This window comes from Aotus nancymaae, unplaced genomic scaffold (genome assembly GCF_030222135.1).
Source record: "Aotus nancymaae isolate 86718 unplaced genomic scaffold, 86718_ANA_hifiasm-v0.15.2.pri h1tg000069l, whole genome shotgun sequence".
Taxonomy (NCBI): domain Eukaryota; kingdom Metazoa; phylum Chordata; class Mammalia; order Primates; family Aotidae; genus Aotus; species Aotus nancymaae.
In genome coordinates, this window is record NW_026988484.1 from 2067904 (window position 1) to 2091320 (window position 23417).

General features: G+C 47.3%; 2 protein-coding genes and 1 pseudogene across 2 annotated transcripts in view; all 3 read right to left on the bottom strand.

Annotated features, from left to right (window-relative positions):
* The window catches only part of ZNF606 (zinc finger protein 606), a 57660-nt gene that overhangs the window by 4601 nt on the left and 29642 nt on the right, over positions 1-23417 (bottom strand). The gene's annotated exons all lie outside the window — the stretch shown is intronic.
* Positions 814-12789, bottom strand: CUNH19orf18 (chromosome unknown C19orf18 homolog). Its single transcript, XM_021668159.2, is given in 6 exon segments — positions 814-869; positions 4386-4546; positions 5150-5154; positions 8052-8173; positions 8983-9111; positions 9219-12789. Coding segments are annotated over 6 exon segments (594 nt in total). The 5' UTR covers positions 9340-12789.
* Positions 12896-22551, bottom strand: LOC135270934 (protein FAM136A-like; annotated as a pseudogene).

Sequence of the window (23417 nt, forward strand, 5' to 3'; positions counted from 1 at the left end):
CATCTGTCTCATGCTCCTAAAGTGTTGGGATTACTGGCATGAGCCATCGTGCCTGGCCTGAATGTGTTTTTTCCCTCCCTCCCTTCCTCCCTTTCTTTCTTCCTTCCCTCCCCCACCCCTTTTTCTTTCTTTCTTTCTTTGACAGGGTCTCACTATGTCAACTAGGTGGGAGTGCAGTGGCACAATCTCGGCTCACTGCAACCTCCCGACTCCTGGGTTCAAGCAATTCTCCTGCCTCAGCCTCCTGAGTAACTGGGATTACAGGCGCCTGCCACCACACCTGGCTAACAATCAGTGTGTTTGAATCCGGTGTCACATTTATTTCGACATCCTCAGTTTCCTCATGTGTACAATGTAGACAAGCTATGGAACTCACAGGTAATCGCACCAGGAAAGTTGTGCTTCATGAAAGCTTACCCCTGTCATGGTCTGGAAGATAGCCTCCCAAAATTACTTGTGCATTATTTCTGGTCAGGAGCAAGAAAAGAAAATCCTGACAATTTCTCTTTCATCCTTAACAAAGTTGGATTTTTTTCTGTTTCCCAATTAAGTTATAATTATTCATGAACCATGAGAGTCAGTAAGCAAGAGTTGCTATATCATCTGGCTTTATTTTCCGGGATACACATCTGGTGTTTCTTTCGCTGATGTCCTCTTCTACGAGGTTCTCAGGGAGCAAGCCATGCCACGTGCTCAGTCTCCCAGCACCCCAAGTGTTTCCTCCGCTGCCTCAGCTAGCACCTCTGTCGTCTGCATTCACACGTCGTCTACTTTTCCATTATGTGTCCCATTCTTTGTTTTTTTCCCTATTTCTCAGTTTCACTCTTCACTCAGTTTCTTAATATTTTTCCTGCTTTTTGATCTAATAACTAAAATGTAGAACCAATGTTACTGAGATAGTAATAAGTGGGGAATAAAAATGGAGACAAAAGAGATGAAGAGAAAAGCCTGGAAAAATAGAGGTACCAATGGTGGAATTTTCAGGGGGTTCATAATGATTGTTATTTGTCTGATGAGGATGGTGAAAATTAAATTTAAAAATTATTTTTCCACATTGTGTATTCAAGTTGTATAAATGCCTGGTAAAAGGATAATGTAGAAAGGTTATAAGCCAATGAGGGAAAAAGACATTGGGAAAATATTTTCTTTCCTTTTTTTTTTTTTTGAGATGGAGTCTCGCTCTGTTGCCAGGCTGGAGTTCAGTGGCATGATCTCAGCTCACTGTCACTGTAACCTCCGCCTTCTGGGTTCAAGAGATTCTCCTGCCTCAGCCTCCCGAGTAGCTGGGACTTCAGGTGTCTGCCCACACACCTGGCTAATTTTTATATTTTTAGTAGAGGTTTCACCATGTTGGCCAGGATGGTCTCAATCTCTTGACCTTGTGATCCGCTGCAGTGCAGAGGTGTGATCTTGGTTCACTGCAGCCTCAACTTCCTGGGCTCAGTCAATCCTCCCACCTCAACCTCCTCAGTTGCTGGGACTACAGGTGCACATCACTATGCCAAACCAATTTTCTTTTTTTTTTTTGACACAGAGTCTCACTCTGTTGCCCAGGCTGGAGTGCAGTGGCTCCATCTCTGTTCCCTGCAACCTCTGCCTCCTGGGTTCAAGCAATTCTTGTGCCTCAGTTACCCCAGCAGCTGGGATTACAGGCATGCACCACCACATCTGGCTCAGTTTTGTATTTTTACTAGAGACGGGGCCTCATCATGTTGGCCAGGCTGGTCTTGAACTCCTGACGTCAACTGATCCACCCACCTTAGCCTCCCAAAGTGTTGGGATTGCAGGTGTGAGCCACCGCGCCCAGCTAATTATTGTATTTTTGGTAGAGATGGTTTTTGCCATGTATCCCAGGTTGGTCTTGAACTCCTGACCTCAAGCGATCCGACTGCCTCGGCCTCCCAAAATGTTGGGATTACAGGTGTGAGCCACTGTGCCTGGCCCGGAAAAATATTTTCTACAGGTTATGACAAAGCTGTCTGCCTCAGTAAGCGTCAATGATCTCTCCTGCTCTGGCCATTCTGCCTCTTTCTGGAGATGTCTGATTATGTCTGGAGTTTTGGGGTTTTTGTTTTTTGTTTTTTTTTTGAGACGGAGTCTCACTCAGTCACCCAGGCTGGAGTGCAGTGGTGCAATCTCAGCTGACTGCAACCTCTGCCTGCTGGGTTCAAGCAATTCTCCTGCCTCAAGCCTCCTGAGTAGCTGGGATTATAGGCAAGCGCCACTATGCCTAGCTAATTTTTTTTTTGTATTTTTAGTAGAGATGGGGTTTTATCATGTTGTTCAGGCTGGTCTTAAAGTCCCGACCTCGTGATCCGCTTACCTCAGCCTCCCAAAGTGTTATGTCTGGAGTTTTTAGAGAGAAAGTCCAAGTGAGGGATGGTTAGTAGGACTGAATCAGATACTGAACTCTCCATAGGTTTCTCTCTAGATTTTTTTAAACAGTTATCCAAGAATCTCAGAACTTGTAGGCAGGGCTCAGTGGTTGACACCTGTAATCCCAGCACTTTGGGAAGTCAAGACGGGAAGATCTCTTGAGCCAAGGATTTTGAGACCAACCTGGGCAAAATGGCAAAAACTGTCTCTACCAAAAATACAAAAATTACCTGGACACGGTGGCTTGAAACTGTAATTCTATCACTTTGGGAGGCAGAGGCAGGCGGATCAGTTGAGGTCAGGAGTTCAAGACCAACCTGGGCAACATGGTGAAAACTGTCTCTACCAAAAACACAAAAATTAGCTGGATGCAAAAATACAAAAATTAGCTGGGTGCAGTGGCTCACACCTGTAATCCCAACATTTTGGGAGGCTGAGGCAGGTGGATCACTTGAGGTCAGGAGTTCAAGACCAGCCTGGCTAACATGGTGAGACCCCATCTCTACTAAAAATACAAAACTGAGCCAGATGTGGTGGTGCGTGCCTGTAGTCCCAGCTACTTGGCGGGGCTGAGGCACGAGAATCGCTTGAACTCAGGAGGCAGAGGTTGCAGGGAACCGAGATGGCGCCACTGCACTCCAGCCTGGGCAACAAAGTGAGACTCCATCTCAAAAAAAAAAAAAAAAAAATTAGCCGGGCATAGTGATGTGTACCTGTAGTCCCAGCAACTGAGGAGGTTGAGGTGGGAGGACTGACTGAGCCCAGGAAGCTGAGGCTGCAGTGAACCAGGATCACACCACTGCACTCCAGCCTGGGTGACATAGCAAGACTCTATCTCAAAAAAAAGAGACTGGGAGCAGTGTCTCACGCCTGTAATCCTAACACTTTGGGAGGGTGAGGCGGGTGAATCAGTTGAGGTCAGGTGTTCAAGACCAGCCTAGCTAACTGGTCAAACCCCATGTCTACTACAAATACAAAAATTAGCCGGGCGTCATGGCACGTGCCTGTCATCCCAGCTTCTCAGGAGTCTGAGGCAGGAGAATCACCTGAACCCAGGAGGTGGAGGTTGCAGTGAACTGAGATTTTGCCCCTGCACTCTAGCCTGGGCAACACAGGGAGACTCCATTTCAAAAAAAAAAAAAAAGAACTTCTATAAAATCAGTTTTAATGCCAGGCGAGGTGGGTGGCTCACACCTCTAATCCCAGCACTTTGGGTGGCTGAGGCAGGTAGATCACCTCAGGTCAGGATTTTGAGACCAGCCTGGCGAACATGGCAAAAACCTGTCTCTACTAAAAATATAAATAATTAGTTGGACGTGGTGGCACACACCTGTAATCACAGCTACCAGGGAGGCTGAGGCATGAGAACTGCTTGAACTCAGGAGGCAGAGGTTGTGGTAAGTCAAAATTGCACCATTGCATTTCAGCCTAGGTGACAGAGCGAGACTCTGTCTTAAAAAAAAAATCTATTTTATTCTGTATGAAAGTCTTAACTGCAGTGGTTAAAAAAAAAAAAGAAAAAAAAATCAGTTTTAAATGAGCAATGTCACCCTCTTCTCACAAGGACAACAGAATATGTCTGTGGTGGGCATGGCATGCTGGGAACTTTTACCCTGGGGTAGTGGCCTCTCTTTTGTGGGTCTGGATCTCACTTTCACATCATATGGAGACAGATGGTGCAGGTGAAACATCTGCCTGTCTGTGTTCTGAATGCAGGACAACATCACGGTCATGACTATGTTTAAGGGAAATGTTTTGTGCTAGGAAAAGTTTGTTTCCTGAACTCCATTAGATCCATGGAATTGCCCTGCAGCAGGAGGTGAGCAGCCCCACAGCTGTTTACCCATCTGTAGGACTTGATGAGAAAGGTTCATTTTGGTAAGTGTGGTTGTGAATATCTGTCTCCTTTACTTCAAACTCTCTTAACTCCCACTTATCTCTCCCTTTGAAAACCAAGCCACCGCGGCCAGCCTGGCTTTCCTGTGAGGGGCTCTGACAGGTCACTCTACCTGAGTGGATGAACTTCTCCAGCTCCTTTTCATGCTCTGGAAGCAGGTGCATAGACTCATCCTCGTTCTCTGAGCCCTCTTCTTCGTCTCCTAATAATGGTATCCTGATGTTCTTATAAAGTGACTCAAGCCGCTGTCTTTCCTCAGCCTGTGCCAGTTGACTGGAGAATGGTATAAATTAATTTAGAAGCACAGTTTTCATGGTGAATAATTCATTTCTTAACATGCTACATTTTGACTGGAAAGGAGTTGCTTGTGGGGTGGGGTAGAAATAAGACTTTGAAACCAGACTAATCATGGGCAGATCTCAAATGTCTATATGGTCAGGCCATTTCCTGTAGTAAGGAGTAACTCTGATCATCCCAAAGCATGGATCAAAGCCAGGACTAGAAGTGAACAAGGCACTCGCATTGGGTTCAAAACTTAAGATGTTGACAAAAAATCCACAATCAAGACAAATCATCTCTCTCTTTCTTTCTTCGAGATGGAGTCTCACTCTTGTTGCCCAGGCTGGAGTGCTGTGGCATGATCTTGGCTCACTGCAACCTCCGCCTCCCAGGTGCAAGCAATTCTCCTGCCTCAGGCTCCCAAGTAGCTGGGATTACAGGTGCGCACCACCACGCCTGCCTAATTTTTTCCATTTTTAGTAGACGGGGTTTCTTTCAAAATCTACTTCTGGAAAAAATGAACCACTAAAAATTACATAAAACTTTACTTCGGAGCAGGTGGGTTTTTTTTGTTTTGGTTTTGGCCTCAGGCTTTACTATAGCTTAGCGCTAAGACAAGTGTGAAAACAGTAAGAACTGACTAGCTAGGGGCCGGGCGCCGTGGCTCACGCCCGTAATCCCAGCACTTTGGGAGGCCGAGGCGGGTGGATCACGAGGTCAAGAGATCGAGACCATCCTGGTCAACATGGTGAAACCCCGTCCCTACTAAAAATACAAAAAATTAGCTGGGCACGGTGGCGTGTGCCTGTAATCTCAGCTACTCGGGAGGCTGAGGCAGGAGAATTGCCTGAACCCAGGAGGCGGAGGTTGCGGTGAGCCGAGATCGCGCCATCGTACTCCAGCCTGGGTAACAAGAGCGAAACTCCGTCTCAAAAAAAAAAAAAAAAAGAAGTGACTAGCTCAACAACTCAACTGAGTGTCCAGGAGATATGTTTTACTGAGTTGTCTTAGAAAACTTTATATTTATAAAAACTTAATATTTTTGTCTATAATAATGAAATTATACAGAAGCTACAGTAACATAATTTTTTTTTTTTGAGACAGGGTCTTGCTCTGTCTCCCAGGCTAGAGCGCAGTCGCACGAGCTCAGATCACCGCAACCACCACCTCCTGGGCTCAAGCCGTCCACCCACCTCAGCCTCTTGAGTAGCTGGGACTACAGGTGCATGCCACCACACCCGGCTAATTTTTGTATTTTTTTTGTACAGACAGTGTTTCACCATGTTGCTCAGGCTGATCTCAAATACCTGAGCTTAAGGGATCCACCCCCTCCTTGGCCTCCCAAAGTGTTGGGATTACAGGCATGAGCCACTGCCTCCAGCCTATACAGGTACACAAATTAAGTCAATGTAGTGGAGATAACTCACAAGCAAGCACGCAGGTTACGCTCTCATTACCAAAACTTTTCCCATTACCTTTAATCTCACTTTGCCTTCATGTGACCCACTCTAAGGTGGTCTTAACATAGCTACCCCAAAAAATATCCCACACATGGCAATATGTCCCCTGTTTTCATACTCAGTTCTAATGAAGCCAGCAACCATGGACTTCTCAAGCTGTTTCTGGTGGGATAGAATGGAATCCTAGCATGGAATCATAAAGCAGGAGTCAGAGTCTGTTGGTTTGGTCAGAACACCATGAGGTCACAGTACGTCTCACCCTTTTCCACTGTGAATTTCAAGATGATTGTTATCACTTGAAAGAGTTTGACCCAAAGCTTTATTTGCAAAGACGGTGATGTATCTTCCCCCAAAGCTGCTACTACCCCGACTGCACTGACACATTTCTAGTAAAAGGGAGTATGATCACTCTTTTCTGCTGTGTACTATTGAGATTCCTGCCAAAGTAGCAAGTTCATTTTATTTTTATTTATTTGAGACAGAGTTTTTGCTAGTCACCCAGGCTGGAGTGCAATGGCGCGATTTCTGCCCACTGCAACCTCCACCTCCCGGGTTCAAGCGATTCTCCTATCTCAGCCTCCTGAGTAGCTGTTATTACAGGCGCCCGCCACCACGACCAGCTACTTTTTGTATTTTTAGTAGAGACAGGGTTTCACGACATTGGCCAGGCTGGTCTCAAACTCCTAACCTCAGGTCTCTCAGAGTGCTGGGATTACAGATGTGAGCCACATCACCTGGCCTCAAGTTCATTTTAAAATACCGAATTCTGGGGGAATGGTGGCTTACACCCATAATCCCAGCACTTTGGGAGGCCATGTTTGGGGGGCTGGGAATGATGGCTCACATCCGTAATCACAGCATTTTGGGAGGTCAAAGCGGGTGGATTACTTGAGGCCAGGAGCTCAAGACCAGCCTGGCAACATGGCAAAACCCAGTCTCTAGTAAAATACAAAAATTAAAATAAAATAAAATACTGAATTTTGGGAGGATGCCAGCATCTCAAACTGTGTCTTTCAAACATTTTTGACCATGACTCACAGTAAGAAATATATTTTATTTCACAACTCTGTGTCTCTGTGTGTGTGCCTGTCTCACATGTGTGTTTGAAAAGTTTAAACATCAGCCTTTTACATTAATATTTTAAATAATGTTTTCTGATATTTTCTCTTCTGCTGAATTGTATTCTGTCCTGTTTCTTTCCTTTTTTTTTTTTGAGACGGAGTTTCGCTCTTGTTACCCAGGCTGGAATACAATGGCGCAATCTCGGCTCACCGCAATCTCCGCCTCCTGGGTTCACGCAATTCTCCTGCCTCAGCCTCCTGAGTAGCTGGGATTATAGGCACGCGCCACCATGCCCAGCTAATTTTTTGTATTTTTAGTAGAGACAGGGTTTCACCATGTTGACCAGGATGGTCTCGATCTCTTGACCTCGTGATCCACCCACCTCGGCCTCCCAAAGTGCTGAGATTACAGGCGTGAGCCACCGCGCCCCCGGCCTGTTTCTTTCCTTCTTTCTTTTTATGTGTATCATGACCCAACATGAGTACAATCCACATTTTTAAAAACACTAATCTGGAAATTTGTATTCACTATAATAATTTAGCAATTAGAAGAAATATCATCGCCGGGCGCGGTGGCTCATGCCTGTAATCCCAGCACTTTGGGAGGCCGAGGCGGGTGGATCACGAGGTCAAGAGATCGAGACCATCCTGGTCAACATGGTGAAAACCCGTCTCTACTAAAAATGTAAAAAATTAGCTGGGCATGGTGGCGCGTGCCTGTAATCCCAGCTACTCGGGAGGCTGAGGCAGGAGAATTGCCTGAACCCAGGAGGCGGAGGTTGCGGTGAGCCGAGATCGCGCCGAGCCGAGATCGCGCCATTGCACTCCAGCCTGGGTAACAAGAGCGAAACTCCATCTCGGGGAAAAAAAAAAAAAAAAGAAATATCATCATCATCCTTTGACACTAAATAATCGTCAGTTGACTTGTTATGTCTTATTTAAGGATAGCCGATGTTATTAAGCAGCTACTTAGTATACCATACAGGATACTGCCATCCCACATGTCAGGGCAATGCTGAAGGCTACACTCGAAATTAAAATCACTTTAACAAGAGCAGGTCTATGCTGAATTATTGCTAAAAATGGAAAGAAAAGAAGTGCTCAAAAATTTTCATTTTAGCTGTCTTTCAGTTAACATATTTGTCTTTACAGAGTGGAATAGAATTCAAAACCAGAAACGCTTTTAAAAATAGCTTCTTTGTTTCTTTCTCTCTCTCTGAGAGAGTCTCGCTCTGTCACCCAGGCTGGAGTGCAGTGCATGATCACAGCTCACTGCAACTTCTGCCTCCCGGGTTCAAGCTATTCTGCCTCAGCCTCCCAAGCAGCGGGGACTACAGGCACGTGCCACTATATCCGCCTATTTTTGTGTGTGCTGTTGAAGAGATGGGGTTTCGCCGTGTTGCTCAGACTAGCATTCTTAATTTTAGAAAATACTGAAGTTAGATCCCACAGCCTATGTGAACAAATACAGTTTTCATTCCCAACAATCCCTGACTCAAGTTTACCTCCCATCCTGGGTCAGAGCCCTCCTCTCTGCTCTGTAGAGACATTGCGTCCCTGACTCTGTATGACAACACCCACTGTGCTGGCAGCTGACGGGGAAGTGGCTTTCATCTTATGATTCACCAAAACATCCATCGAATTACAATTCAAGTCAAACAAACACATATATGTAATCACAATGGGATCAAGGGTTCTGTGTGCGCTAATTAAAGTGAAATGAAGGGGAAGAAAGTGACAATCCCTAAAGAGAAAGCACAACCTAACAGAGTGTGAAGAGCGTAAGACCTAATTTCCAAGCAAATGTTTACCTAATTACACTCTATTTTATGGATCTTTCTACCAGCAAGCACATAGTACACATTCACATAGCAGACAAAAGGACTCCAGGCTATGATTCTCACTTCACTGAATGAGAAATTCAATGACTCACTCATCGATCTGGAGGCAGCCTCTTGAATCCCAGATAACTGGGTTTTACGAAAGAACACTTTGGGTTCTTTGATGATGTTTCTGGGTGGTTGTGACTGTTTATTGCCTTGAAAAGAAAAGTTTTTGAGGTGAATTGTAATTACCCTTTTTAAATTTCCCCTGAAACAGCTTTTCAAATCTCCTGAGTCAAGTAAAACCAATGGTTGAAGCTACCTGGTAAGCCTGTTGTGTTTCCAGCTGGATGGAGTCCGTCTGCATACAGCAAGCATAAATGAAGTGGGCATTCCATTAAAAACAAAAAGAAAAAGAGGAAACCACTCTGAACCTTGTCCATCACGCACAGACTGTCAGTATTTTATCCTATGGATGAAGGAAATACTTAGCCACAGTCCAGCATTTGCCCTCTATTTATCTGAGGAACCAAGAAGGTCTGCTCCCTTCAGAATGTTTGCGCAGTGACCTGGAGCCACCAGTGTGAGGTCAGGCCTTGCTGTGGAAATGGAGTTCCTTCACGGAACCAAGCTGACCAATGGGGAGACTTCAGTGTAAGTGGGCAGTGCTCGCAGACACAGGCAGGGATGAGACCAGGTCCCTGCCTGCAGTGTGCAGATTAGTGAGGAGGCGGAAAGAACTCAATGACGGTCAGCCCTCTGCATGCATAGTTCCCCATCAGTGATTTCCACCAACTTCACTTGGAAGACGGTCAAGACAAAAGGGCCAGGAACGATGGTGCATGCCTGTATTCCCAACACTTTAGGAGGTCAACGTGGGAAGATTACTTGAGGCCCGGAGTTCAAGACCACCCTGGCTAACATAGCAAAAGTCTATCTCTACTAAAAATACAAAAATTAGCTGGGCATGGTGGTGCGTGCCTGTAGTTCCACCTACTTGGGAGCCTGAGGCATGAGAATCACTTGAACCCAAGAGGTGGAGGTTGCTGTGAGCTGAGATCGCACCACTGCACTCCAGCCTGGGTGACACAGGGAGAATCTGTCTAAAAAAAAAAAAGGCCGGGTGCAGTGGCTCACACTTATAATTCCAGCACTTTGGGAGGCCAAGGTGTGTGAATCACTTGAGGTAAGGATTTCGAGACCAACCTGGCCAACATGGTAAAACCCCGTCTCTGCTAAAAATATAAAAATTAGCCAGGTGTGGTGGCACGCACCTGTGGTCCCAGCTACTCAGGAGGCTGATGCAGAAGAATTGCTTGAACCCAGGAAGCAGGGGTTGCAGTGAACTGAGATCGCACCACTGCACTCTACCCTGGGTGACAAACCGAGACACTGTCTCAAAAAAAAAAAAGAAAATGTTCAGAAAAAAAATTCATTTGTGATCATGTACATTTTTTCTTGTTATTAAACATTTCCTACAAAATACAGTATAACAATTATTTACAGAGCATTTACACTGCATTAGGCATTATAAGTAATCCAGAGATGTCTAAAGTATGATGGAAGATGTACATAATTTATATGCAAATACAACACGTATCAGGGACTTGAGCATCTGTGGATTCTGGTATCCATGGGAGGTCCTGGAACCCAGCCCCCACAGATACGAGGGATGACTGTAAAACACCAACAGGATGGGTGCAGTGCCTGTTACCTCAGCATGTTGGGAGGCTGAGGTGGGAGGATCAACTTGAACTCAGGAATTCGAGGCTGCAGTGAGCCGTGATCATGCCACTACCCTACAGTCTAGGCAACAAGAAATAGGCTGTCGACTGGGCATAGTCACTCATGCCTGTAATTCCAGTGCTTTGGGAGGCCGAGATGGGAGGAATGCTTGAGCCCAGGAGTTTGAGACCAGCCTGAGTGACATGGTGAAACTCTGTCTCTACAAAAAATATTTTATTTTATTATTTATTTGTTTATTTTGAGATGCAGTCTTCCTCTGTCGCCCAGGCTAAAGTGCAGTGGCATGATCTTGGCTCACTGCAGCCTCTGCCTCCTGAGTTCCAGCGATTCTCCTGCCTCAGTCTCCCGGGTAGCTTGGATTACAGGCACATGCCATCATGCCTGGCTAGTTTTTGTATTTTTAGCAGAGATGGGGTTTCACCATGTTGGCCAGGGCTGGTCAAGATGTCATGACCTCAGGTGATCCACCTGCCTGCTAGGATTATAGGCATGAGCCACTGTGCCTGGCCTTCTAAAAAAATTTTTTTCAAAAATTAGCTGGATGTAGTGGCATGTACCTGTAGTCCTAGCTCCTTGGGATCCAGGTGGGAGGACTGCTTGAGACCAGGAGTCCGAGGCTGCAGTGAGCTGTGATTGCACCACTGCACTCCAGCCTGGGTGACAGAGTGAGACCTTGTCTCTTAAAAAATAAATAAGTAAATAATTTGACATAATAGATTAATATAAATTTTTGGATATATTAGGCAGCTCATGTCAGAAAATAGAATGCTGAGGATCTTCTAGTCCAGCGGCTTCTCTACCCACCTATGTGTTGGTTTTCTATTTCTGCCTAGCAAATTATCGCAGGCGTAGCAGTCTAAGCCACACCCACTTATTAGTTCACATTTTCTGCAGTCCTTGATTCCCTATGAAAACCAAGGTGTTGCCAGGCGCTTTGGGAAGCTGAGGCAGGCCGATTACCTGAGGTCAGGAGTCCGAGACCAGCCTGACCAACATGGAGAAACCTTGTCTCTACTAAAAATACAAAATTAGCCAATCCCACCTACTCAGGAGGCTGTGGTAGGAGAATCACTTGAACTTGGGAGGCGGAGGTTGTGGTGAGCTGAGATAGCACCATTGCACTCCAGCCTGGGAAACAAGAGCAAAATTCCATCTCAAAATAAATAAATAAATAATAAAATCAAGGTGTTGGCTGAGACTAACTACTGCTTGTTCCTCGTTCAATTATTGTATGACTAGAGATGTACACAGAGGATTTTGTTGTTCAAATAGGATTGTATAAATACCTGAGTAGCTCTGTTAAGCTGCTGGTATAATTGGCTGAACGTGGAATGAGTTCACTGGCTTCTCTAATTAGGTCTATTCTGGAGCCACAGCAGGTATAAAATTGTGAAAGTATTCATTTATTTATGAGACAGAGTCTCGCTCAGTCGCCCAGGCTGGAGTGCAGTGGCCCGATCTTGGCTCACTGCAACCTCCGCCTCCCAGGTTCAAGCAATTCTCCTGCCTTAGCCTCCCAAGTAGCTGTGATTACAGTCGCCAGCCACCAGCCCAGCTAATTTTTGCATTTTTTTGTACAGACAGGTTTCACCACATTGGCCAGGCTGGTCTCAAACTCCTGACCTCAGGTGATCTGCCCACCTCGGTCTCCCAAAGTGAGGGGATTACAGGCAGGAGCCACGAAGCCTGACAGTGAGTCTTTAGAATTGAGCAGATGCCCTGACTGGCTCCTCCACCCAGACCATTTCAGCTTTCATTTGTCTTTTACTAAGAAATTTTACACCTCCTAGGAGATAAAAGTTAAACTGTAGATATTTGAGAGTCATGTAGATAATGCCTGTCCATATAAATCAAAGTTGTGTCTGGTGGAACACATTCATTAATGTCTTGTGGACATATGGAAACAAACTGGTCATATGGAAAATGACCAGTTTTCCCAGATTTGTGTCCATTTCTCTCTCTTTTTTTTTTTTTTTTTTAGACGGAGTTTCGCTCTTGTTACCCAGGCTGGAGTGCAATGGCGCGATCTAGGCTCACTGCAACCTCCGCCTCCTGGGTTCAGGCAATTCTCCTGCCTCAGCCTCTTGAGTAGCTGGGATTACAGGCACGCGCCACCGTGCCCAGCTAATTTTTGTATTTTTAGTAGAGACGGGGTTTCATCATGTTGACCAGGTTGGTCTCGATCTCTTGACCTCGTGATCCACCCGCCTCGGCCTCCCAAAGTGCTGGGATTACAGGCTTGAGCCACCGCGCCCGGCCCATTTCTCTCTTTTTAATTTTCTTGTAGAGGGAGGGTCTCATTCTGTCATCCAGGCTGGGGGTAGTGATGCAAATATGGTTCACTGCAGCCTCTAACTCCTGGACTTAAGTGATCCTTTCATCTCAGCCTCCCAAAGTGCTGGGACCAAAGGTGTTAGCCGCTGCACCTGGCCGTCGAGTCCATTTCTAAATTCACCTCAGCATTCCTCTAAAAAAGACTCCATGACCAAACTTTAGCCACACTTGTCTTCTAGACTGGGCCTTACTGCTATCCTTGGCCTACTGAGCTCATTTTTAGCAAGAAGCAAGCTAACGCCAGTTTAGCAGAATCCTCCCTCCACCCTTAACATCCAGCTCAGTTCCTTGTCACCCATTCTTGGTAGATAACCATATTTCTTTTGCTAGTTTCCTGTCCTCTCCCTCACCCTGCCTGTGGAGAAAAACCCCCAGACATCCCTCCTGCATTCAGAGTTCAACTACTCCCCTTTTGCTATAGCCTTGAATAAAGTCTTCCTTGCCATGTCAAAGAAGTGTCTGGGTGCCATTCCTCTTTGACACCTCATCAGACCTTAAGCATGTGGAACTCGGAGTTAATCTCAGAACTGTTTGTAGTATCTTAACAGATTCAGTTTCTATGGTGTTTACACGTGTAAACACTACAAAAATACATTTTTGTACCTCCAGTCAGTTTGTGCATATCTAGAACATGTCTGAAAAGATAACTAATAATCACAAAATGTAACATAGAGGGTACTAAAATCTAGAAATATTTTTTTTTTTGAGACAGAGTCTTGTTCTGTTGCCCAGGCTGCAGTGCAGTGGCACAATCTTGGCTCACTGCAACATCCACCTCCTAAGGTTCAAGCGGTTCTCCTGCCTCAGCCTCCCAAGTAACTGGGATTACAGGCATGTACCACCATGCCCAGCTAAGCTTTTTTTGCAATTTTTTATTTTATTTTTTTTTAGTAGAGATGGGGTTTCACTATGTTGGCCAGGCTAGTCTTGAACTCCTGGCCGCAAGTGAGGGGCCCGCCTCAGCTTCCCAAAGTGCTGGGATTAGAGGCGTCATCCACCACACCCGGCCTAAAGATTATTTTTGTAGAGACAGTGTCTTGTTATGTTGCTCAGGCTGGTCTCAAGCGCCTGGACTCAAGCGACCTTCCTGTCTGGCCTCCCAAAGTGCTGAATTACAGATGTGAGCCATCGTGCCTAGTCCTACCATGCTTACTTCTGATTAAACCCGGCTCCCGGATGCTGCTAAGATTTCTATCTTATCTATGGTTCCTTGCATGTGAGTAGCTGCTGTCCACAAATCCTGCCCTTAAGCACTTGCCCTACGCCTCCCACTGAAGCACGTGGACGCTCTTCCTGTAGGGGGTGATCCCGTGAGTGCCCTGGCAGGAGCCAGAAGCCTCAGCCTATTTCCATATAAATAATGAAGAAAAAAGTAACTAGAAATATAACTATAGTAGTTATTATTCATATGTGATCTTAGTTATTCATAGGTGATCCTAATTCTTCTACTAATGCCTCTAAGGTCGGAAGTGTGAACCTGGGGTGACACTGTGAAAGAAATGACCCTCGGCCAGGCGCGGTGGCTCACGCCTGTAATCCAAGCACTTTGGAGGCCAAGGTGGGCAGATCACTTGAGGTCAGGAGTTCAAGATCAGCCTGACCAACATGGTGAAACCCCGTCTTTAAAAAAAATAAAAAATAAAAAATGGCCCTCAGGCAAGCCCTCTGTCACGCCCATTGAAGGGCTACTGGAGAGTGCCTCGGCTGTGTGGCAGCGCCAGTGCTGGGAAAGTGCCCGCTGTTCAGCCAGCTAGTGAAGGAGACGTCCAAAACGGCCAAGACGCCTCCTTCCTCGGGGGAGTTAGGAGAAAACTCCGCTCCGCCAAGCTCTTGCGGTGGGCCTGACGCTGTCAGGGAGGCCCGCAGACGCCCAGGGGCTTAACTGTCTCTATGTGATGCTGTGCTTCAGCTGTCACATTCCGTGTCCACTCTCTTGTTCTACTTCTGTACCTGGTTCCTTTTTTCTCAGAAGAGACAATCAGTAAAAGTAATATAAATCTTAATGTCTTTGTTCTTAACGAGTATGGAACACTGCTGACGCATCATGCTCCTTACCTCGTCTCGGCTATTAGAAAGTCCCTTGCCCCTACCTGTATGACACGTGATGTCCTTGACCCTATCGCTGCCACACCCTATCCACCCGGCCTCCAGTCGCCGACCACCAATGCCACGCTCTACCTACCCTGCCCCCAGCTTTGTGCTCAGTAAAGGTCAGGGCGTGCTGGCACTCAGGGCACTGCTGGACCCCGCGCTTTGGACGGCAGTGGATCCCTGGGCCCAAACTCTCTTTTCTCTATCTCGGTGTCTTGTGTCTTTTATTTCTACAGTTTCTGGTCTCCACACAGCAGAGAGGGGCTCACGGGACCCTGTCAGGCTGGACCCTACATCTTCCTACAATGTAGGAGCCCTGGTCCTGGGGTCCACCATCTTGTCTTACCACCACCCGAGGCGCGGCTTCTGTTCATAAGTCCCTGCTAAATATTTCTTTCTGAGAAACTGGATTTGTCAGGTTTCCTCAGACTTTGGGGGTAGGTTCGCAGAGACCAGCTCACCTTGGAACAGGGTACGACATGGGAACCAGCCAAGCCCTGGTCCCGCCCATCCAGAGCACAGAGTGGGTAAGTGAGGAGCTGCCTCAGCTGTGCTGTAAACGTGCCGCAGCGTCACCTGGACGAGGAACGGCAGCCCTCAGCCTGACCCTCAAGATTTACTCAAAGGGGGACTGTTCCCACTGTTTCTCCTGCAGTCCTATGTGGCCAGTCATAAAGGTCCCCAGCTGTGAACGGTGCTTGTCAGGTGCAGTGGCTCATGCCTGTAATCCCTACACTTTGGGAGGCTGGCATGGGAGGATCACTTGAGCCCAGCAGGTTGACGCTGCAGTGAATGTCACTGCACTCCAGCTCAGCTGCAGAGCGAGACCATGTCTCAGTTTTTTTTTTAATTAAAAAAAAAAAAAAACCTCAGTGCTCAGGTTACCCCACTGAGGCTCTAATACCCAAATGGTAGATACCTGAAGGGTGCCCAGTGGCTGTTTCTCTGTGGTGGTTCTGGCCAACACGTTTAATTCAATATCTGTGCTAGTCAGTCACAGCCTCAGTTTGCCTTTACCTTTGAAGGAACCCAATGTACACTTATCTGGTTGGTATGGGTTCTTTAAATGGCCCAGTCCTCACCCATAATTTGTGCCACCAGGACCTGGGCCCAGTTCTCATTAAGGCTTATGGATGTGGGCTTTGCACCTATGGTATTCTGGTATGGGGCCTGAAGGAGGCAGTCAGAGAGGACCTCCTCATACATACACTCTGTCTCCAGGAACAGGGGTTGAGCCATGGGCCTCCAGAATCCACAGCCAGGAAACCTTGGTGGAATTCTTGGGGCACAGTCTGTTTCTTTTCTTTTCTTTTTTTTTGCCATCCTTAATTTCTTCATTCATAAACTTTGCTTAAAGACTAAAATTCCCAATTCTTTATAAAAACACATCCTTGCCCTCAGCCCCAGTGGCCACTGGCTAGGACTGGTATTTCCCAATGGATAAGAGGGCCTCCTTTATCTTTGGGATGAGGTGCATGTGGTCAACCACACGCTTGGTCACACAACCGTCCAGCTGCTGTTTCACCTGAAGCTCCTTACTCCCAGCATCTAGGGAATCTTTGGCTTTGTCGTTGCAATGCATGGTGCACCTGGCCAGGTGGTCCTAGAACTTCTCCAGCTCACTGGTGACCAAAGCCTGGGCTTGCACCAGAGGTGCATGGCAGCGCTCGATGCACTGGTGCACCTGCTACACGGAGGCCTGGCTGTCCCACAACAGCTGGCGCTGCACCAGAGCATAAGACCCTGCATCTTCTGAATGTTCACTCTCTCCACTCTTCACCAGGAGTCCACCGCAAACTGCACCTGCAGCTGCTGCAGCTCTGCCATGGCAACCCCACACTGCGCCGCGCTGTGTGACACAGGCACCCACGTGGAATCAGCACATGGCCCGTCTCCTCACCACCCTTTTTTTCTTTTTTTGGGAGACAAGAGCCTTGCTCTGTTGCCCAGGCTGGAGTGCGGTGGCTCACTGTAACCTCTGCCTCCCAGGTTCAAGCTTTTCTCCTGTCTCAGCCTCCCGAGTAGCTGGGACTACAGGTGCAAGTCACCACACCCGGCTAATTTTTGTATTTTCAGTAGAGACAGGGTTTCGCCATGTTGAGCAGTGAACTCCTGATCTCAAGTGATCTGCCTGCCTTGAGCTCCCAAAATGCTGGGATTCCAGGCATGAGCCACCGTGCCCAGCCTATAGTCTGGTTTTCTAATGGCCACTAAGTCCTAGTCACATGTAAACATCAGCTTTCACAGCTCAGCTCCCTCAGACACATCTTCGGTCTCAACACCTGCTAGGCTCTTCATGTTCTGGCTACACCACCAGCTGCCCTTCTATCAAGGCACCTGTGAGCCCCGACTCTCCCTGGGGCTCCACCAGCAGGCATGGGATGAGCTTAGCGGGCTATACAGAGCCAGGCCTCTGGTGCCCTTGGGATAGACCTGAGACCAGAGGCATCGACCACCCCTGAATACCCTCCCAGGCCCTCTGCACTGAGTGCAGCCATGAATGGCACCCAGAAGGCCTCTGATCCTGAGGCTGCCATCAATATTAGCTGCCTACTAGCCTTTGACAAAAACTGAGGCTCTGCCTCAGCACCCAGATTCCCGTCCTGGGTGAAGAATCCCTCCCAGTAGCAGCTCAGCTCAGCCAAGGAACCTCCCTGCTCATATGGAAACAGCCTCTCCTGGCACAGGTTAATCCTGACAAGGTGCAGGAGGGTGTGGCTTCCCCAGCTCAGGGAACACCTTGCACAGGGCCCAGGAGACCTTGGCAATGGTGCCTCCACTGCCTCTACCTCTGGCAAAACAAGGAGTCCCTTGGAATTAATTATGAATTTATAATTCATTAAAGTTGAGTTTTTCATTTTTATGACAAGAGCATATATAAGATACAAGCTTCTCCACCTTGATCACCAACTTCTGCTGCTTATGTTTCTCTTTTGTTGTGGTGTGGTTTGCTTTGTTTATCCTACGTGAGTTCTGCTGAGCTTTTTTTTTTTTTTTTGAGACAGTCTCACTGTGTTGCCTAGGTTGGGGTGCAGTGGCGCGATCTTGGCTCCCTGAAACCTCCGCCTCCTGGGTTCAAGTGATTCTCATGCCTCAGCCTCCTGAGTAGCTGAGATTACAGGCACCTGCCACCGCACTCAGCTAATTTTTGTATTTTTAGTAGAGATGGGGTTTCACCATGTTGGCCAGGCTGGTCTTGAACTCCTGGGTTCAAGTGATCTGCCTGCCTCGGCCTCCCAAAGTGCTGGGATTATAGGCATCAGCCACTGCGCCCAGCCTCTGCTGAGCTTTTGAATCTACAGACTGGAGTGTTTCATCACTTCCCTCCTCAAGCTCTGCCCCTCTCCCATCTGGACGCAACCATGTGCCTGGACAACTACACCAGCCTCACGGTCTTCCTGCCCCTACCGTTGCTTCCAACAGCCTTTCCGCCCAGCAGCCAGGGGATTTTCTATCCCTCCTGGTTGACGCTGTTCAGTGGCTCCTGGGGCCATGGAATGTCCCGATCCAGCTTAGCCTCCGTGCATGTTTGGGGCAGCTCCACAGACCCAGCGAGGAGTCAGTCTCCTGAAATGGATTCTGGCCAGACCCAGAACCAGGGTTCTGAGCCAACCTCTGCCAGACAGAAAACAAAACTGAGCTTAGGTAAGGCCTAGTGGGCGGAAGACCATTACAGCAGGAAAAACTTTCCAACCATAAGATCTGCAAGTACCTCAAAGGTCAGGCAGAAAGGTATCAAAGGAGCAAACAAGACTAGGAAGGCCGGATTGGGGGGCAGAAGGCACCTGAGTCGGCTGACTCTAGAGCGGGCTGCTGTAGTCTGACCTAGGTGGTGACCTAGGTGATGAGTCAAAGATCAGAGGCCTGTGATAGGGGGAGAAATGTAACAAGCCTGGTCAAGTCAAAGTCAATGGGCATCTTGTCCTGACTGATCACTATGGACACAGTCTAGCTAATTTGTCATTTATGAAACATCAACCAGAAATTTGGAGAGTCTGTGTCTGGCCTTATTCTAGGGAAGAAAAAGGAGTCTTACCTGTCATCGGGGAGGTGGCACTTTGCAGTAAGATATTCTCCAACATAGAAATTGGGTTACTTCCTAATTGTTGGTTTTCCAGCAGCAGGGGGAAAGTCCAATACTCTCCTCTCTCACATCTCCTTTTAGTCCTGAAGCCCTGTGAAGGGATCCTGGGGCTATTCCTCTCAGCCACATGCAGCTTGGACTAACACGTCCTCCTCCTGTGGGGTCATCACAGCTTGAGGCCAGGTTTGGGTCTCCAGCAGCCTTGCCTGGGCCCTGCCCAAGGTGGACCCAAAATAACTCCAAGCCTAGCTGGCTTTCCTTCTCTGTGTAGAGTAACTCTGTCAGGACCGATGGTCAAACCACAGCCTGTACAAGATGTCTGCTCCCATGATGACAAGAGTCTCCAAAGCACTGGCTGAAATAGACTTATGGCTCCGTGGAACTGGGTTGGGGCCAGGGATCTGGATTTTTAAGAAGCCCCAGGGTGATGTTTCAGATGAGGAGTTTGGGAAGCATGGACAAGCTTGGTGACTTTTGGCTAAAAACCCTGAACAGGTTCCTTGCAATTCAGTCCCCAGTTCTCCAGAAGGACCCTCCCTCTTACGGCACAAATCTCTCTCCAGACTCCTCGCCACCCCTAGAGACCCTGCCTTGAGTGCAGGTGCTCCCTACTTTGTGCTGTCCTATCCCCCTGCAGAGGAGCCTTGTCCCTGTGACATCACAAGGCAGGGCTGGTGCCAGGGCAGGCAGAGCAGCTTCTTCAGAGGCGGCCAGGATGTCCCTACTCCATGGCCCATGGGTTCTGTGCTGCTGGGGACCTCAGACCCACCCTCGTTCCCTTCCCTCTCTCCTCTGTCCAACAAGCTCAATTCTCTGAATTTGACTTTCTCTGACTTATTTCACTGAATTGACTGACAATCTGATCCCTACCCTACTTGACTGTCTGCCTACAATGGCAAAGCCCTTCTCCCTGGGGCCCATCTCACAACCTCAATGAAAACTGGCATACACAAAAAGCCTTGTAACAGAGCAGCCACAGCAGCCATATTCATAATAGCCAAGAACTGCAAACAAGCTAATGTCAACCAACAGGTGAACAGAATCACTAATTGGCTCATTCACATAATGAAATGCCACTCAGTAAAAGAAGAATAGCAAGGCACCGATACATGCTACACTTTGCTACAACGTGTATGAGACTGAAAAAATACTTGGGAGCGAAGGAAGGCAGGACGCACATACAAAAGGCAGCAGATGGATAGAATACTGTGATTCTATGTAGATGAAACTCTTTAAAAAGACAATTCTAATGCATCGTGTCAGACAGCAGACAGCTGGTTGCCCAGAGCTAAGACTGAAACTGCGGCCACAAAAGGATGACAGTGAGAGAAATCTGACATGGCTGACTCTACCATCTTTCTAGCCTCACAGGTTGGTGGCCTTTGCTCATTCCTGGGCATGGACCAAGTGTAAGGTTTGAATGAAGCAACTGAGATTTAAATGAGGCAACTGAGGCCAGTTATTGGAATAAAGAAATTTAATCAGCTCCTGGGCGAGGTTCTACGGTCCGACAGGAGGGGCCGGAGAAGTCGCGCTTCTCTTCTTGGGGCGTGGGGTTTTATAGGGAGTAGAAGTGGCTGATTGACTTTGGGGGAAACAAAGACAAAGTAGTTCTATTGGGTATTAAAAGACTGGGGATGGGCGAGGTGAACAAAGCGGGGGCATTTCCATTGGGTATGAAGGGAGTGAGCACGGACGAGGGGCTGGTCGAAGACGTACGGGGGAGCTACCATAGGGCAGGTTCTTGGCAGGCCTTTTCAAAATTTATGGCGGGTGCAGGGCTGAGATTGGAATGCGGAAATGGGCAAGGGGGAGTCCGCGTGGAGAGGGCAAATGCTGAGCAATGCGCTCAGAATGATGGTGTAGTTTTTAGGCGCAGAGAGAGAAGGGCGTGTCCATTCAGCTCCCAAGGAGGCACCGGCCTTACACCAAGCTAACTTTGGGAGAATTTTAGTTTATAGTTTAAATAATAGTCCTTCCCCAAAACTAAACTGTTCTTATAAAACTAATGAAAGGACATCAAATTAGGATGAGAGGGGCCTGAATTCTACTTAATTACCAGTCATTATTCCAGAGGTCATAAGATTTACAACTTCCTCTATTACTAGTGTAGAACCTAAGATGGGCCTTTTGAGACGTCATTTCAGGTTTTTGCATTTCTGACAACTGGATAGCCCCACCTGGACATGCCAACTAGTCCTGTGGCCCCCTATCCAGGAACTGACTCAGCACAAGAAAACAGCTTTGATTCCCTGTAATTTCATCTCCAACCCAACCGATCAGCATGCCCTCTACTCTAGCTCCCTGCCCACCAAACTATCTTTGGAATATCTTTGAAAAATCTCTAGGTTCTGAGCTTTCAGGGAGATTGAGTAATAACTCCATCTCCTGCATAGTGTGGCCAGCCTTGTGTCAATTAAACTTTCTTTACTGCAATGCCTCAGTCTCGGTGAGCTGATTTTGTTTGCACGTTGGGCAGTTATAGGAGCGTGAAGATGAACTGCCAACAGACATGAGGGAATATTCTGCAGAGGAAGAAATGCTCTGTTTTGACTGTAGTGATGATTACAAGGGTATATACACTTTTTAAAACACATCAAACTGTAGCCTTAAAACTATAACCTTAAATACTAGTGGTGTTTAAAGCCTGGATGAGACCACTAAGAAAGTGCAAAAAAATAAGAAATGAGTATCCTGACATTAAGAAATAAGAGGCCGGGTGCAGTGGCTCATACCTGTAATCCCAGCACTTTAGGAGGTCAAGATGGGCAGATTACTAGAGGTCAAAAGTTCAAGACCATCCTGGCCAACATGGTGAAACTCCAGCTCTACTAAAAATACAAAAATTAGCCAGGCATGTTGGTGCACATCTGCAATCCCAGCTACTTGGGAGGCTGAGGCAGGAGAATCACTTGAAATCAAGAGGTGGAGGTTGCAGTGAGCTGATATTGCGCCACTGCACTCCAGCCTGGGCAATAAAGTGAGACTCCGAGACTCTGTCTCAAAAAAAAAAGAAAAGAAAAGAAAAAAATAGAGAGGGGCCTGGCACATTGGCTGACGCCTGGATTCCCAACACTTTGGGAGGCCGAGGTGGGCAGATGACTTGAGGAGTTCAAGACCAGCCTGGTCAACATGGTGAAACACCATTTCTACTAAAAATACAAAAATTAGCTGGGCGTTGTGGTGGGTACCTAATCCCAGCAATTTGGGAGGCTGAGGCAGTAGAATCACTTGAACCTGGGAGGTGGAGATTGGAGTGTGTCAAGATCACACCAGTGCATTCCAGCCTGGATGACAGAGTGAGGCATCATTTCAAATAAATAAATAAAGTGTGGTGGCTCACACTTGTAATCCCAGCACTTTGGAAGGCTGAGGCGGGTGGATTACCTAAGGTCAGGAGTTCAAGACCAGCCTGACCAACATGGAGAATCCCCGTGTCTACTAACAATACAAAATTAGCCGGGCGTGGTGGTGCATGCCTGTAATCCCAGCTACTCGGGAGGCTGAGGCAGGAGAATCACTTGAACCTGGGAGGCGGAGGTTGCAGTGAGCCAAGATTGCGCCACTGTACTCCAGCCTGGGTGACAGAGCGAGGCATTGTTTTAAAAAATAAATAAATAAAAAGGAACAAGGGAGGGGAGGAGGAAACAGCAAAGGGGCCCTGAAATGAAGGCCAAAGAGGCAGAAAGAAAACTGAGAGACATCCTGAAAGCCCAGTGAACATGTTTCTAAAAGGAAGTAATCCACTGGCTAAAATGATGCTGACAACATCAAGAAGAAGAAAACTGAGATTCAACTTCTGCAGCTAGCAGTGTGGTCACGTGGCAGGAAGATCAGTTGGAAGTGGCCCCTGAAGTATTGGAGGGGGACAGGCTTGGTACATAGGCCCAGCCACTCATATAAAAAAAATGGAATTGCAGTAGGGGGTAGGGAAGGCAGAGGGATGTTATGAAGGCCTCCACTGACTGCTTCTACTTTCTCAGAGAAACAGAAACCAAAATCATCTGCTGAGATTTGGCAAGAAGGAAGATTCAGGCAGGAGATTATTGAAACCTAGGTATTAAATAGTGAACTAGCTCAGGAAGGGATGCTTGAAACAGTCTAGCGGAGGGGCTTGTCACGGGTGGAATGGTTTTAGGGGTAACAATGGAAGTGACTGGCTGGGGAAGGGTGCAGAGCAAAACTATCAGCAGAGAAAAGGCTGAAGTTCAACAGTGAAGTAAGGACATCAGAAAATCAACTTTATGGACATTGGAATCAGGAAGT